The sequence below is a fragment of the Macrotis lagotis genome, chromosome X, assembly GCF_037893015.1.
Source record: "Macrotis lagotis isolate mMagLag1 chromosome X, bilby.v1.9.chrom.fasta, whole genome shotgun sequence".
Classification (NCBI taxonomy): domain Eukaryota; kingdom Metazoa; phylum Chordata; class Mammalia; order Peramelemorphia; family Peramelidae; genus Macrotis; species Macrotis lagotis.
Genome location: NC_133666.1, coordinates 626,096,368 through 626,110,684, shown reverse-complemented (window position 1 = coordinate 626,110,684; position 14,317 = coordinate 626,096,368). Strand labels below are relative to the sequence as shown.

General features: G+C 38.2%; 1 protein-coding gene across 6 annotated transcripts in view; it reads right to left on the bottom strand.

Moving 5' to 3' along the window:
• The window catches only part of SMARCA4 (SWI/SNF related BAF chromatin remodeling complex subunit ATPase 4), a 112,077-nt gene that overhangs the window by 31,855 nt on the left and 65,905 nt on the right, over window positions 1-14,317 (bottom strand). For all 6 annotated transcript variants that reach the window (XM_074203418.1, XM_074203420.1, XM_074203421.1 and 3 more), the window contains exons 16-18: window positions 13,278-13,441; window positions 1,412-1,478; window positions 635-745 (exon numbers count right to left, since the gene is read on the bottom strand). In XM_074203418.1, the coding sequence (XP_074059519.1) occupies window positions 635-745; window positions 1,412-1,478; window positions 13,278-13,441 (342 nt within the window). The remainder of the gene's footprint in view (window positions 1-634; window positions 746-1,411; window positions 1,479-13,277; window positions 13,442-14,317) is intronic.

The following is a 14,317-nucleotide window of genomic DNA, read 5'->3' as shown; positions in this document are numbered from 1 at the left end:
CAATTATAACTATGACTCATATTTCTCTAAATGTACAGAGTACTTTTACTTTAACATCCTGTTGAAGATAAATTATTATCTTCCTTTTACATACAAGCAATCCAGGACTCTAACAATCATGCCATGTTCCCCTCCTTTGACACAGTCACAATTTTTCTGAAGATGTGCTTAGGATTTCATAAGAAGGTTGAAATACAGGTTAAAAGATCACGCAGAGAGTGAAGAAAATTTCTCCAAACTAAAACCCCGGGCTGGGGAGGTCCAACTCTCCTGACGTCTCTGGTTTTGTCCCTCTGTGTCATCACAGAATGGGACAGGAGGATTGCTTGAAGACATGGCAGCCAGGAAAGGGCTTTAAATCTGAGTTCTGATCATAGCATGGCTGCTTACTTCTTGTGTGGCCTCGACAAAACTATTATTTCTCTTATACAAAGCAGTTTCTAACCTTGCGATCTTGATAAAGATCTTTAAAATAGTTGCTTAGAAAATATTTGGAAATAAGATAAATGAATGATCAACAAATTAACATCTTTGTCAGTTATTTCACTACTAGTCATGGACAGATGACTTGCTATGAAGAAACAGTGACAAAGCTCTCACAATTAAAATTATTTGGTTAGTGACATCATCTTACCTTGGCAAGAATGTGCTTATCTTTTATAATATATTCATAAGTAGTTAGCAAGACATTGAATTTCCCACTCCGAAGCTGAGGTACGAAAGCTCGTCTTGCTGCCGGAGAACCCTGGGAAAGGAAAACAGGAGCTACTTATTAGAACCAGTGGGTAATTCTAGCCAACAAAGAGAGTAAGTACTTAGATACAACAGGTGTCAGCTGTACAGTCCTGATAAAGAATAAAACACAGACTCTCCAAACGAGTATATCCTTGCTGTACAATTTTTGCCTTTGAAAGGAGAAACTCTTACAAAGCACCACATTTCACTGAGTAACTTCCCTCCAGTCTGGGCTTCCCACACAAGCTAACCCAAGGCCAGAACTCAGGGTCATGCCCCAGGAGGCCTTTGGACAGGGGAAGAACCAGCTTGAAAGTCAGTGAGTAGGTGAATAAATTAACCTGAAATGTTGTAAGGGAAAGCAATGATTTTGAAAATGTTTTCATTTTGCTTTCTCCTACTCAGGATCAAAACATTTAAGACCTGAGTAAGAAAAAAACCACAGACATCACACAAATCATGGTGCAGAAAGTTAGTAGCCTCCTCAAGTTCACATAGGATGCAAGTTGTGGAACCAAGATCTGACTCCAGGAATCAGATGCTAAATTTAGGACTCCATTCACCAGACCTTGCTGACAGTTCTCGGCCCCAACATATACAGGTGATTTTTCATTCTTTTGCCCTAAAAGCATTTTATGAGTAAGGAGAACTTCTAAAGGGGAAAGCAATAACTTACTTTGTAGGAGACCTTCACCACAGAAGGAGCCCACTTATCAAATTCATATGCCCAATTTGACAGAGTTCTAGGAGGGAAAAAAGGAAAAGATTTATCAAATCACATTTCTCTAATAAATCAACAAAATCTATGAAATATTCATGAGCAGTGAGCCCAGACCTATGCTAGGTGCTCTGAGGGAGGACGTACAATATAGTTACCAGGAAATTCAGAGTCCACCTGGAGAGGTACAACTAACAGACACATAAACAATAGCAAAAAAATTCATGCCACTAAATAGCTAAGTGCCAGGCTATAATAGAGGAATTCAAGAGAAAGGGAGATCAAGGAGGGCTGGTACAGTAAAGAAAGGATTCCTAAGAAGAGACAGAACCTGAGCAGAGTTTTGAGACAGAACATTTCAACAAGCAAGAATAAAATTATCACCATGATGGATGAATGTAGCATGCTTTCTACCTGTGAGGAGATTGGCCTGACTTTCCTGACAAAAGAGATATTCTGAGGAAGTAGTGAGAAATAAAGATGGAAAGGGCAAGGAGGCATCACAACAGTGGGGAATCCAAAGATTGACAGAGGAACTGAAAGACTTGACTCAGCAGTTCTTAGGATGAACTGGAATGATTTAAGACTAAAATAAGGGAAGACAGGAAAGTTAACCAAGTGTGAAGTGAAACTTTTTACTTTATGCCTAGACTACAAAGATGGGCAGAAAAAACACAGATAAGATAGGTGTTAAAAGAAGAACTGTTAAGACTTAGTGACTGATAGGATATGGAGGAAGACAGAAAGGGACAAGGCAAGAATGATAAGTTTGGTGGTCGGGAATATGTTGGGAAACAAAGCAAGATTTGGAAAAGACAACTTTATTCCTGGATTTTCCTAGTTTCTCCTTCTAACTCACCTCCTAAGAACAGCAAACTAGAATCATGATGTATCCTGTTACTCTTCAGTAATCTCAACACTTATCTGTTGATAACATTTATTGATAAAAACCATGTTTGCTTGGTTGCTGCGCCTTAAGGACCATGTATCTTTCCATCTGATAGGCAGAAGAAATTCTCTTTACATGCTATCTCTTGCCATTAAGTTGTAAGCTGTCTTAGAGCACAGACTATCTTAGGTTCCTATTTGTAGCATAGCACTTTGTGCAAAGAAAATACGTAACAAATGCTTTTATTTTTCTTTCATTTATTCACCTCTAATAGAAACCCTAGTTCCTGTCTACTTCCATGGGATCCATTCTCTTAAAATAGGAGGTAATATTTGGATGGCACCCAAAGGCTTTTATCAAAGTAGGCACTAACAAGAATTATTAGTTCCATTTTGCAATTGAGAAAACTGGGGCTGAAAGTTAAGCAATTTGCCCAAGGTCACATGACTAGAAAATATCAGAGCCTGACTTGAACTCTAGTTTCCTGGCCTTGTATCCAGTGGCCTTTCCATTTTACCTTTTGCCTCTTATCAACAAACTCACATTGGATCTCTCTTCTTAAATAAGAATATCCTATTGAGAACTTTGTGTTATCTCATTTGATCTTTCACAGTCCTGCAATGGCATGGTCTAATATGGGATTTTTGTAGAGATGGAGAAACTAAGGCTAAAAGACTTGCTAAGGACCAAACACTAAGTATGTGAGAAAAGATTTGAACCTTGGTCTTACTGAATCAAAGTCCCATGACCTAACCACTATGGCACGTTGTGTAACAGTAAAAAACTGGTAAAAGAAGCCCAACTATTGGTGGATCTAAATAAACTATGATAGATGGATGTTATAGAAGATTACTGAGCTGTAAAAAATAATGAATACATTCAGAAAAGCATGCAAGCTCTTGAATGAATAGATACAAAATGAATTATGCAGAACCAAGAAAACGTACATAACAAGAACAGCAAAAATGCAAAGATTGACAAAACATTAACACAAATGCCACGAAATTATAATGATCAAGTTTACTCCCAAAGAAAAGATATGAGAATGTACCATCTTCCCTTCTTTGCCAAAGTTACGAATATGGTAGGGAATACTATACATCTTCACAATATCTGTTCCAGGGCAGCTGGGTGGCACTGTGGATAGAGCACTGACTTTGGAGTCAGGAGGACCTGAGTTCAGATCCGATCTCAGACACTTAATAATTACCTAGCTGTGTGGCCTTGGGCAAGCCACTTAACCCCATTGCCTTACCAAAAAAAAAAAAAACCAAAACCCTCAAAAACACAATATCTGTTCCAAAACTTCTATTGTTAAAACTCAAACTGAAATAGCATTGACACTAACAAACTGACATTATCTATGTGGTATTGTATTTGTATTTATTCTGCTAAACATTTCCTATTTACATTCTGATGTGGTTTTAAGCAGGACTCCAGAGTTTTGCTGCAAGTTTCCTATCCCTCATTTACAACATTCCTTTCTTATTCTCTCTCTGTAGAGGACCCTGAGTGTAGATGTTAAAAGGTGGGGGTGAAAAAAAATTAATTTTTTTTTAAAAAATGTGGGGGTAAGGAGGAAGTATTCCAGGTATGGTGGAATAGTTTATACAAAAGCAAGGAAATGGGAGATGGAGTGTTATGTGTGAAGAACAACAAGAGAATTTGAAAGGAACTAATAGATACTTTATTTTTAATTTTATTTACTTTTTTAAGTTCTTGCAAGGCAAATGGAATTAAGTGGCTTGCCCAAGGCCACACAGCTAGGTCTGAGGCCGCATTTAAACTCAGGTCCTCCTGACTCCAGGGCCAGTGCTCTATCCACTGCACCACCTAAGCTACCCCATAATAGATACTTTATGAAGAAAACAAAGTCATAGGGCAAGTTATCCCTTTGAGCTCATAGTTCAAGCAGCTTGATCAAGAATAATGGCATTCCAGGTCACATCCTCTAATTCATTCATCTCTCCCTTGATCTCATTCATCCTAAATGCATTCTTTCTCTCTTTTCTGATCAACTCTCTCTCTACCACTCCTCCCAGCTTTCCTAGTAAATATTCCTGGCTCTGGTCTTAACTCTCATTAAAAGTTTGACCCTAGAGTAAGCTTTACACTGCCCTCTAACTTTGAATCCTTTGCCCTGCTGCTATTAGAACTCATCTCTTTCCATACTCTTACCTGCTTCTCCATTCCTACTACTAGTGAATGCTGAAGGAAATCATGCAACTCCAATTATTTGGTCCACTACAAATTCGTTGTTCATTCTCAAATGGACCCTCAAGACTACATGGAAATTCTTTTATCCTTTCCTAATAAGTCACCCTCCTTAAAGTATCTATTCCATGTAGAGTTTCACTTTTTAATTTTTTCCTTTCTTGTGGTTTTCCCCTTTTGTTTTGAGTCTTCTTTCCCAACATGACAAATATGGAAATATATTTAACATGATTGTACCAGATTTCCTTTTTTGGGAAAAACTTGAGGTCTAAAAACTGGGATCCTCTTATACAGAGGCTGTAGATTTTGGGGGGGGGGGTAAGGCAGTAGGGTTAAGTGACTTGCCCAAGGTCACACAGGTAGGTAATTATCAAGTGTCTGAGGCCAAATTTGAACTCAGGTTCTCCTGACTCCAGGGCTGGTGCTCTGTCCAACTGCACCACCTAGCTGCCCCCACTGTAGATTTTTTTACTTGCATTTCTCACTTTTTCACACTTGTTGTCTGTACTTACTGCAATGGTTAAGAGTATATCTAGATTGCATTTTGCCAAAGTTATGCCCAGAAATGGCTCAGAAAAAGATATTCAGACGGTGCTGAATTCAAGTGAAAAATGATCCAGTTTGCAAAAATGGATGGAAATTATGCTACTGAAGGTAAATTTGGTCCTCCTCCAACTGAGAAAACAATCCCAGACTAAGGGAAGAAGAAACCCTACTGAAAATGCCACAGTAGGGGCGGCTAGGTGGCGCAGTGGATAAAGCACCAGCCCTGAAGTCAGGAGTACCTGAGTTCAAATCCGGCCTCAAACACTTAATAATTACCTAGCTGTGTGGCCTTGGGAAATCCACTTAACCCCATTTGCCTTGCAAAAAAAAACTAAAAAAAAAAAAGGCCACAGGAGAAGGCCTTGAGAGGCAAGTAAGCAAAATGACCTGATTTAGAGAGGGAACTGAAGATATGGATTGAAAAGCAAAGGGCAATTGGAATTCCTGTGTCCACAAAGAAGGTTCAGCATGAGGCAAGATTACTAACGGAAAAGAAATTAATTTCAAAGGAGGACACATTGGTGCTTCAGGTTCATGAAACAGAATGGACTAAGCACATGTACACACACCAAGATTCACCCAAAAGATGTTTGAAAGTATGAGCAGAAGGTCCTTGAATTTCATGATTAATAAAACTTGAGTTCAATAACTTTATGTAATACACTTTTTTTCAAATTTTGGACCCAAAATTAAGGTGCACCTTATATATGGGGAAATATGGTATAACCTATTATCAAATTATTTGCTGTCTTGGGGAGAGGAGAAGGGAGGAAAATTTGGAATTCTAAATTTTACAAAATTGAATGTTGAAAATTATCTTTACAGGTAATACAAAATAATACTATTAAAATTTTAAAAAGAATCAATTCCAAATCTTCCAATCCCACCTAAAATCTTGCCCTGGCAGAGACTCCTCCATCTTAAATTTACATAGAAAAAGAGGCCCTAAGTCTTAAGCTTCCTTTTTGCCTCAATTCAAATCTCTTCAACTTCACTCTGAACTGTCTTTTTTTTGAACCAAGCAAATGGGGAAGGCCAATTTCTGTATATGAATCCTTGATAACAACTCTCCCCATTTCCCTTAGAAACTCATTCTTAATCTTTTCCCCATCTCAATCTCCTTCTCTTCATTCTCTTCTTGTCCACTGGTTCCTTTCTAGAAGTTTTTTTTTGGTGGGGAGGGGGTAAGGTTAAGTGACTTGCCCAAGGTCACACACCTAGGTAATTATTAGTGTCTGAGGTTGGATTTGAATTTAGGTCCTCCAGACTCCAAGGCTGGTCCTCTATCCACTTCACCACCTAGCTACCCCCCTTTCTGGATGCTTATGAACATATCATCCTATGCCTCCTCCCCTTTCATATCCCAAATCCTTGCCTGAACTAGTTGCCTCTCACTTCTTGATCACCACTTAACATTGGGCAATCTCAATTCTGATCCTATCACTTAACTACGACCAGTGAACTCTTAGCTGCTAACTATCCTGGACTTCTCTCAGGCCTGCTCCTTGATCTCTTTTCAGTGATCTCTACTCTCACAAATGACCCTTTCTAATTCACTACCACTTGCTGTGATGGTGATGATGATGATGATAATAAAAACAAGAGGGTAACAAAGTTCCTTACTAGGTCTCATGAGATCTTATTTGAGCTTCACAACCACTCTGTGAGATAAGTGCTATTAGTTCTCGAATTTTACAGATGTGGAAACTGATATTGACAGGGTTAAGTGACTTCTTACCCTTCATTCCTCATCACATATTCTTTAATTTTTTGATGCTGGCTTCTCTGAGGTTTCATGAACAAGATGTTCTATCTCTGGTGGGCTGCCAGGTTTGAAATGCTCTCTCTCATTCCTGCATATTGCTCTCCTTGGCTTTCTCTAAGTCCCAACTAAAATCTTATCTTTTACAGGAAGCCTTTCCTAATCATTTTTTTTTGCAAGGCAATGGGGTTAAATGGCTTGCCCAAGGCCACACAGCTAGGAAATTATTAAGTGTCTGAGGCTGGATTTGAACTCAGGTACTCCTGACTCCAAAGCCAGTGTTCGATCCACTGCGCCACCTAGCTGCCCCCCCATCACTCTTAATTCTAATGCCTTCCCAGTGATCCTCCAGGGCTGTCCACATAGAAAATGAGATCAATGCTTGCATTGCCAAAGCTAGTAGTTCAGCTTTTGGAAGGCTCCAAAGTCTTCCAGAGCAGAGGTATCAGGCTGCCTTCTAAACTGAAGGCCTACAAAAAAACCACCATGTTGACTACAAGATTTTATGCTTATGAAATCTGGACATGTCAGGATTTTCAATGGAAGATCCTAAAGATTACCTGGCATGACAAGGTAGCAAACACTGAGGTCCTCTTTAGAGTTTAACTGTCAAGCATTCAAACTCTATTGCAGATAGTGCTACTCTGGATGGACTGGCCAAATAATGCCATTGCCAAAAGCACACTTACCCAAAAGACTGTTTTATAGAGAACTCACACATAGTATATTGATCACATAGTGGTCAGAAGAAGCAGTAAATGAATACTTTCAAGATTATCTCTGAAGAACATCAAAAGTGACTCTGAAACAGAGTAAATGCCGGCACAGGACCATACATAGCATGGTATGCCCACATCAAAAAAGGTGTTGTACTCTATGAGCAACGTAGAATTGTAGAAGCACAAAGGAAACTTAAACTGTACAAATCCAGAGTCATTCTATTCTAAAAGTCCTAATAGACCATTTGTCCCCAATCTGTGACAGTGTTGTTCAAACTCGTATTGGTCTGATCAGCAACATTGTGATGGCACTGGTCTTTGAAAATGAAGGACAAACAACAGCTTGTTTGTAGTCACCCCTGTTAGATTGTTATATTGTGAGCTACTTGAGGGCAGGGGATATCTTTTGCCTCTTTTTGTATCCCTGGTGTTTGGCAGCTACTACATACAAGGAGTGACTGACTTATTTAGGTTGTTATAGTTAGGTTCTAAGGCAGGATTGGAAATCAGTTCTTCAGTTCTTTAAGCCCAAGACTCAATCCTTTCAGCCAGTCAATAGCTTTCTAATTGGTCTCCCTGTCTCAATTCTATCCACTCTCCATCTATGAAGTTTTCAAAATGATATTCATAAAGCTGTGGTCTGATTATGTCTTTCTGCTCAATACATGATTTGGGTCCCTATTATTTCTCCGATCAAATACAAATGTCTTGCTTTAAAGTTCTTAACAATTTGCCTTCAACCTACCCTTACATCTTATTTTAAATTATTTCCCATTATTTCTTGTGAAGTTTAGTCACATTGACCTCCTAGTTGCTCCTCACACAACACTCTATCTCTGTGTTTCAGCACAGAGAATGAATGTCTACAATACTTACAATTACCTCCTGTCTTTTTCTAGTCTCTAATCTATCCCACACAGCTGCAAAATTCTCATTCCTAAAGCCCAGATCTGACCATATCAATTCCTTGCTCCAGGAACTTAAATAGGCTCCCTTTTGCAGTTCTAAATCTTTCACAGTATACTTCTAATCTAATTTCATTATCAACCTCCTAGACAAAATGCCACACCGACTCACCAACCCTTTCTGGCCAGGGCTATCTCTTCTGGATGTGTAGCTCAGCTGCCCCTCAGGTTCTGACAACCTGGTATGGCTTCTTGCATTCCCCCACCCCTAGTTGAAACCCAATGCTGGGGTTCTTTCCGGATCCTTCCTGGTGTTTGTGATTCCCTCCCACCAAATTGCTTTTGTACAGATTTTGTATGAATCTGTGTACCTGTTGTTTTTTTTCCTCACTGAATGTAGGCTACTTGAAGGCAATACCAATTTAGGTCAATTTAGGCAATACCAATAAGGTCGTGATCAAGTACGTTGAGGAGCTAAAGTATGAAAGCCCAGGCCATATACTCTGATATTCTTACTGAAGTAGGAAGTTATTTCTCTTGAAACAGAGGAAGGGGATTAGGGTATACAATACAGAAATACAGTTCTTTGTTTAGTGGAAACTAACTACAATACTGCAATTGAATTGAATCAATCCTGCAAAATAAATCTATTTTTATACCACCATATGGATTCTAAAGATAAAATAAAAAACCTCTATAAAATATTTTACAGAATTAATTTAGAATTAATGTTTGTCCTTAATTCTCAAAAAGATCATGATAGCAGGGAGGTGATGACATGGATAAGCATGTGAATTGGATTTGAGTGAGGGGTGTTATGCTAAGTCACCAGTTTCACTTTCTCCCCCAGAGCTATCTGGATCCAGTGGCCCTGGATGTGAGATAATCAGAGTTAAAAGTGACTTGCCCAGGTTCACACAGCTAATTAGTGTCAAGTGTCTGAGGCCAGATTTGAAGTCCTGTCCTCCTGACTCCAAGATCAGTGCTCTATCCACTGTGCCACCCAGAATTATGAGAAGTGGTAAAGTATGTACTCTAAACCCTTCTTCTATAAGTATTGGAGACCAACATTCCCTAGTTTCATATGACTTGTTTCCTACAAGTTCATAAATTGCTTAGAATTTGGAGTACACATTCCCAAAGCAATAAGATTTAAGATTGGCAAATTACCTAGGCTAGCCTTAAAAAGTCCATTTTAGGGGTGCCTAGGTGGCATAGTGGATAAAGCACCGGCCCTGGAGTCAGGAGTACCTGGGTTCAAATCCAGTCTCAGACACTTAATAATTACCTAGCTGCATGGCTTGGGCAAGCCACTTAACCCCATTTGCCTTGCAAAAACAACAACAACCAAAAAAGTCCATTTTATTATATATATATATATCTCAAACAATATTTGGAATAGCCTTAAGCCCTAAGTCCTAACCCTTCAAACTTAAACAAGCATAACCCACTTCTGGTGACTCAAGTAGAGTAAAATGTAAGGTCAAAAAACCCCTAAAAAACACTGCTTGAGAAATGAAAGGGTGAGGGCAGCTAGGTGGCACAGTGGATAGAGCACAGGCCCTGGATTCAGGAGAAATGAAGGGTGAGGGAGCAAAGCAGCTGTTCAATGGACCAAGGATACCACAGAGAGTAAATAAAAGTACAACAGAGGAAAAAAAATACTGACAGAGAAGACCAGCAAGTCACATAATATCCAAAATGAGAAACAGTATTAAGGTCTCAGATGTCTATTGATAAATGCAAAAAGTATAGGCAATTAAAAAAGTGAACTACAATTCTTAATAGAAGAAAAATTTAACACATACATCACTGAGATTTGTAAGGAAAAAGACTAATGAATGGAATATAAAAAAAGAAAAATGACCCTTGCTCAACAGGACCAAAAAAAAGTTGTATGTAAAAAAAAAACCAAACCTTTTTTCCACGTAGCTGCCCTCAGATGTTCAGTTCCCAAACCATATTTCTATAACTGAGTCCATGCCTTCAATGGCCTTAAAAGACCACTCTGCTTAGTGTGATGTGGAACTGCAGAGTTGTCCCCATTTCTGTGTCTCGTAGTTCTTTTTGATAACTTCCAAAAATAATTCTTTCATTTGGAAAATTCCATTCTCTGGATTTAGTTGTTAACTCTCATAATTTCTTTCCACCACAACATCTGCTTTCATATCAAGGGATTTCTGAACAATTCTTCAGTTTATTAGGCCCTCCATGATATACTTCTTCATACATTCCAATTATACAAAGAGGTGGTCATACCTACCCTTAATCTTGATCTCACTCACAACTGTTCTGCTTAAATGTTTCACAGTCTGATCATATTTTTTTTAAATCATTCCATCTTTCTTTGTGTCTCTCATAGCCTTGTCCCTCTTCATCTTCCCTGTAACCCTAAAATCTCTATCCCTCAACTTTTTCCCAAGGCCATCACGACTGAAATGGCTACACTATTGTATTCTCCATCTCAGGGTGTCAGTGAAGTTATATCCACACGTTCCTATATTCTTGAATCCCTTGTCCCTTTGTGCTATTGTCCTTGACGCTGAGCCAAAAAAAAAATAATCCTGGGTCTCTCATTATTCTCCTTCCTTGCTCCTATTTAAATTAGAAATAGAGAAAAATCACAAAAATCATGCCCACTACATATTTATGTTACACAATTTCATCAAAGCACTCGATGAAGCAAGGTTATTCTTTTATACTTCCCTTTTGGTTCACTCTCTCTAATCACAGAGCTATTTATTCTTTCTCAAGCCTCTAGCACCCTCCTGCCTCCATTATCTCACATAAGGACCTTGCCTCAACTTCAATGAAATAATTCATTGAGAGCTCTTTTGGACAGCCCTGCTCTATACTATCTTGTTTAGTGATCTCAGTTCCCAAAGGTTCAATTATTATCTCTGTGCAGATGATTCCAAGATCTACAGATCCAGATTTTTTTTTCTTTTTAGTCCTGTATCATCTTTTGGACATCTTGAACTATATAACAAATTCAACAGGTCCCAAACAAATCTTATCTTTTCCTCTAAACTTTCTCTTCTTCCCAATTTTCCTTTTACAAAAGAGAATATCATTTGTCGAATCATTCACAATCAACCCCCCACCCTCACCCCCTGTTCTTGACTCCTTATTTGCTCTCACCCCACATATCCAATCTTGTTTCTACCTTCCCAACATCTCTCTTCTAATTCCCCTTCTTTCCACTCTTGTAGTTTATTTACACTCTAACTTGGTCCAGATCCTCAGCATCTCAAGCCTAGACTATGGTAACAGCATTCTGATTGGTCTCTCTGACTCATCTCTCCCCATTTCTTTCCAAGCAACCATCAGAGGGACTTTCCTAAAGAAAAGATCTGACCATCTAATCTAACTAATCAATAAACATTAGTGACACTCAATCATCTCTAGGATTCAGTATCACCATTAGTACTACTGTCTTGTCCTACCTTTCTAAGTTTCTTATACTTTATTGTGACGCTTTAATTCTATGATTCAGCTATAACAACCTATTGTTAATCTTTGAACATCATATTCTAACTCTCAACTTTAGCACTGGCTGTTTTTCCTGGTCTATCCTTCCCAGCCACCACCAGCTACTAGTGCATCTTGCACTGAAATTACCTTTCATTTACTCTGAATGAAACTTGTATACACATGACATCTATGAGTTTCTTGAAGGTCAACGTCTTTTCCCTTATTCTCTATAGCACTTAGAACAGCAATGAAGACAACCTTAGTCATACCACACTGTACTGCATTCAGTTTAGAAAGGACAGTAATTAGTAGGAACAAGTCCAGAGAAGGTAAGCAGAGCTATGAGGGCTCTGATGTGAGGATATGCTATATAAAACTTAGCTGAAAAAAGTAGCAAAGGTTAGCTTGGAGAAGAGACCACTGGGAGGAGCTGAGATGGGAGGTTAAAAAAAAAGGCAGTTGTCTTCAACATATTTGACAGACTGCAATAAGAAAGAGTGATCTGATTTAGTCTTGGGTCCCAATGGAAGAAAAAGTAGCAGTGGGTGGAAGTTAAAGAGAAGAAAAATTCTGGTTCAATTTAAGGTAACTCTATAATCAAAAGAAGGTCTTGCCTAGGTAGGTTGTAAGAAAACTCCACATAAAGCTTTCAAATGGAAGCTGACTATATGTTAGAAATTCCCTTTAGGTAAGGTATGGATAAGAATGGAGGACTCCTGAGGTTCTTTTCAACTCAGCTGCATATAATAGTAATCCAAAAAATTTTTTTGATGGTTATTATAAAAACTTTGCTGCTACGGCATCTCCTTTCCATGGCAAATGAAATTTAGGGAAAATGTAAATTTAAGTGATCGCCTATTTTGGTGGCCCAATAGAGGTCTGGTTTTATCGGATGAAGAGTTATCAATGCCCATTAACTAATTAGGCAAAAGATAGATTCACTTCCTACAAAATAGTAGGCTTCTTTTTTCTTCTTAGGTCCATTTTGCAGGACAATCATAAGGATTTATATGAGCTGCATTTTAATAACATACTATTTTTTCTATATTATAGAAGTTAATTATATACTCAAGAGTTATCTTTCCTATAAGGTTGATGGATTTATATCAGTGTATCTACAGGCTTTCATTAGAACCCTGGTAAGCATTTGAACGGATATTTGTGGATGCCAGTCATAGTTATGGCTTTATAGCTTAATATATAAAGAGTAATAGATTCCCCTCCTTGAAACTAATCAAGCCTTGCCTTACTGTCACTGCATTATGACCACTAAGCTAAGTACAATCCCAGGTAGCTTTTACTTTTGCAGACTTACGAAAGAGGTACTATGATAAGGAAAGGTCCGTTGATTCGCTTGTGTTCCATGAGGTATGTAATTAAAGCAATTGTCTGGATAGTTTTGCCAAGGCCCATTTCATCTGCCAGGATCCCGTTCAAATTATTATTATATAAGGACACCAGCCACTCCAAACCCTTAATCTAAAAAAACAATAAAAATGCAAATATAGATAAGCAACATTAAGATGGTTAAAGAGATGGGGGCGGCTAGGTGGCGCAGTGAATAGAGCACCAGCCTTGGAGTCAGGAGTACCTGGGTTCAAATCCGACCTCAGACACTTAATAATCACCTAGCCATGTGGCCTTGGGCAAGCCACTTAACCCCATTACCTTGAAAAATCTAAAAAAAAAAAAAAAAGGTTAAAGAGAAAATTATATTTATATTATAAAGTCAATTTCTAATTTTTTCAATTCCATTCTGCCTCTGGAAATTTGGAAATTTCCACTGGTTAAGGACTTCATTTCTAAGAAACCTCAAAACTACACCAAGCCATGACTTCTTGGAGTAGGCTCAACAAATGAGCAACAAATAGGAGTCATGTCCAAATAGAAAAACAATGAATCTACTCACTACTGGAAATAATTCCTCTATTTTTTTTACAAACACACTTTCTTTTGATGCTATTTAATTTTACACATCTAAGTGAAAGATAATTTGAGATGAAGGAGACCACTAACAATGATCAGGTTCAAGAAAAACTTTCTATAGGGAGTTAAGACCTGAAGAAACAGGATTCTAGGGAGAGAGGTAAGAAGGTACATGACAGACTTGGGGGACATAGAGACCCTCTCTTTCTCTCAGCAAACTAATTCTTGGAATGAATAAAGAAAACGTAACCTACAATGCATCCAAAATAAGTTATATGTTTTCTACCTCTCTACTGGGAAAAAAAAATCTTTGATCAAGTGTCTACCAGGTGTTCAACAGCATTTCATTTGTAAATATTCTATTTTAGTAGCTTAAAAAGCTTTGCCTTTAGAGAAAAAAAACTTCTTATCTAACATCTATGTGGGAAA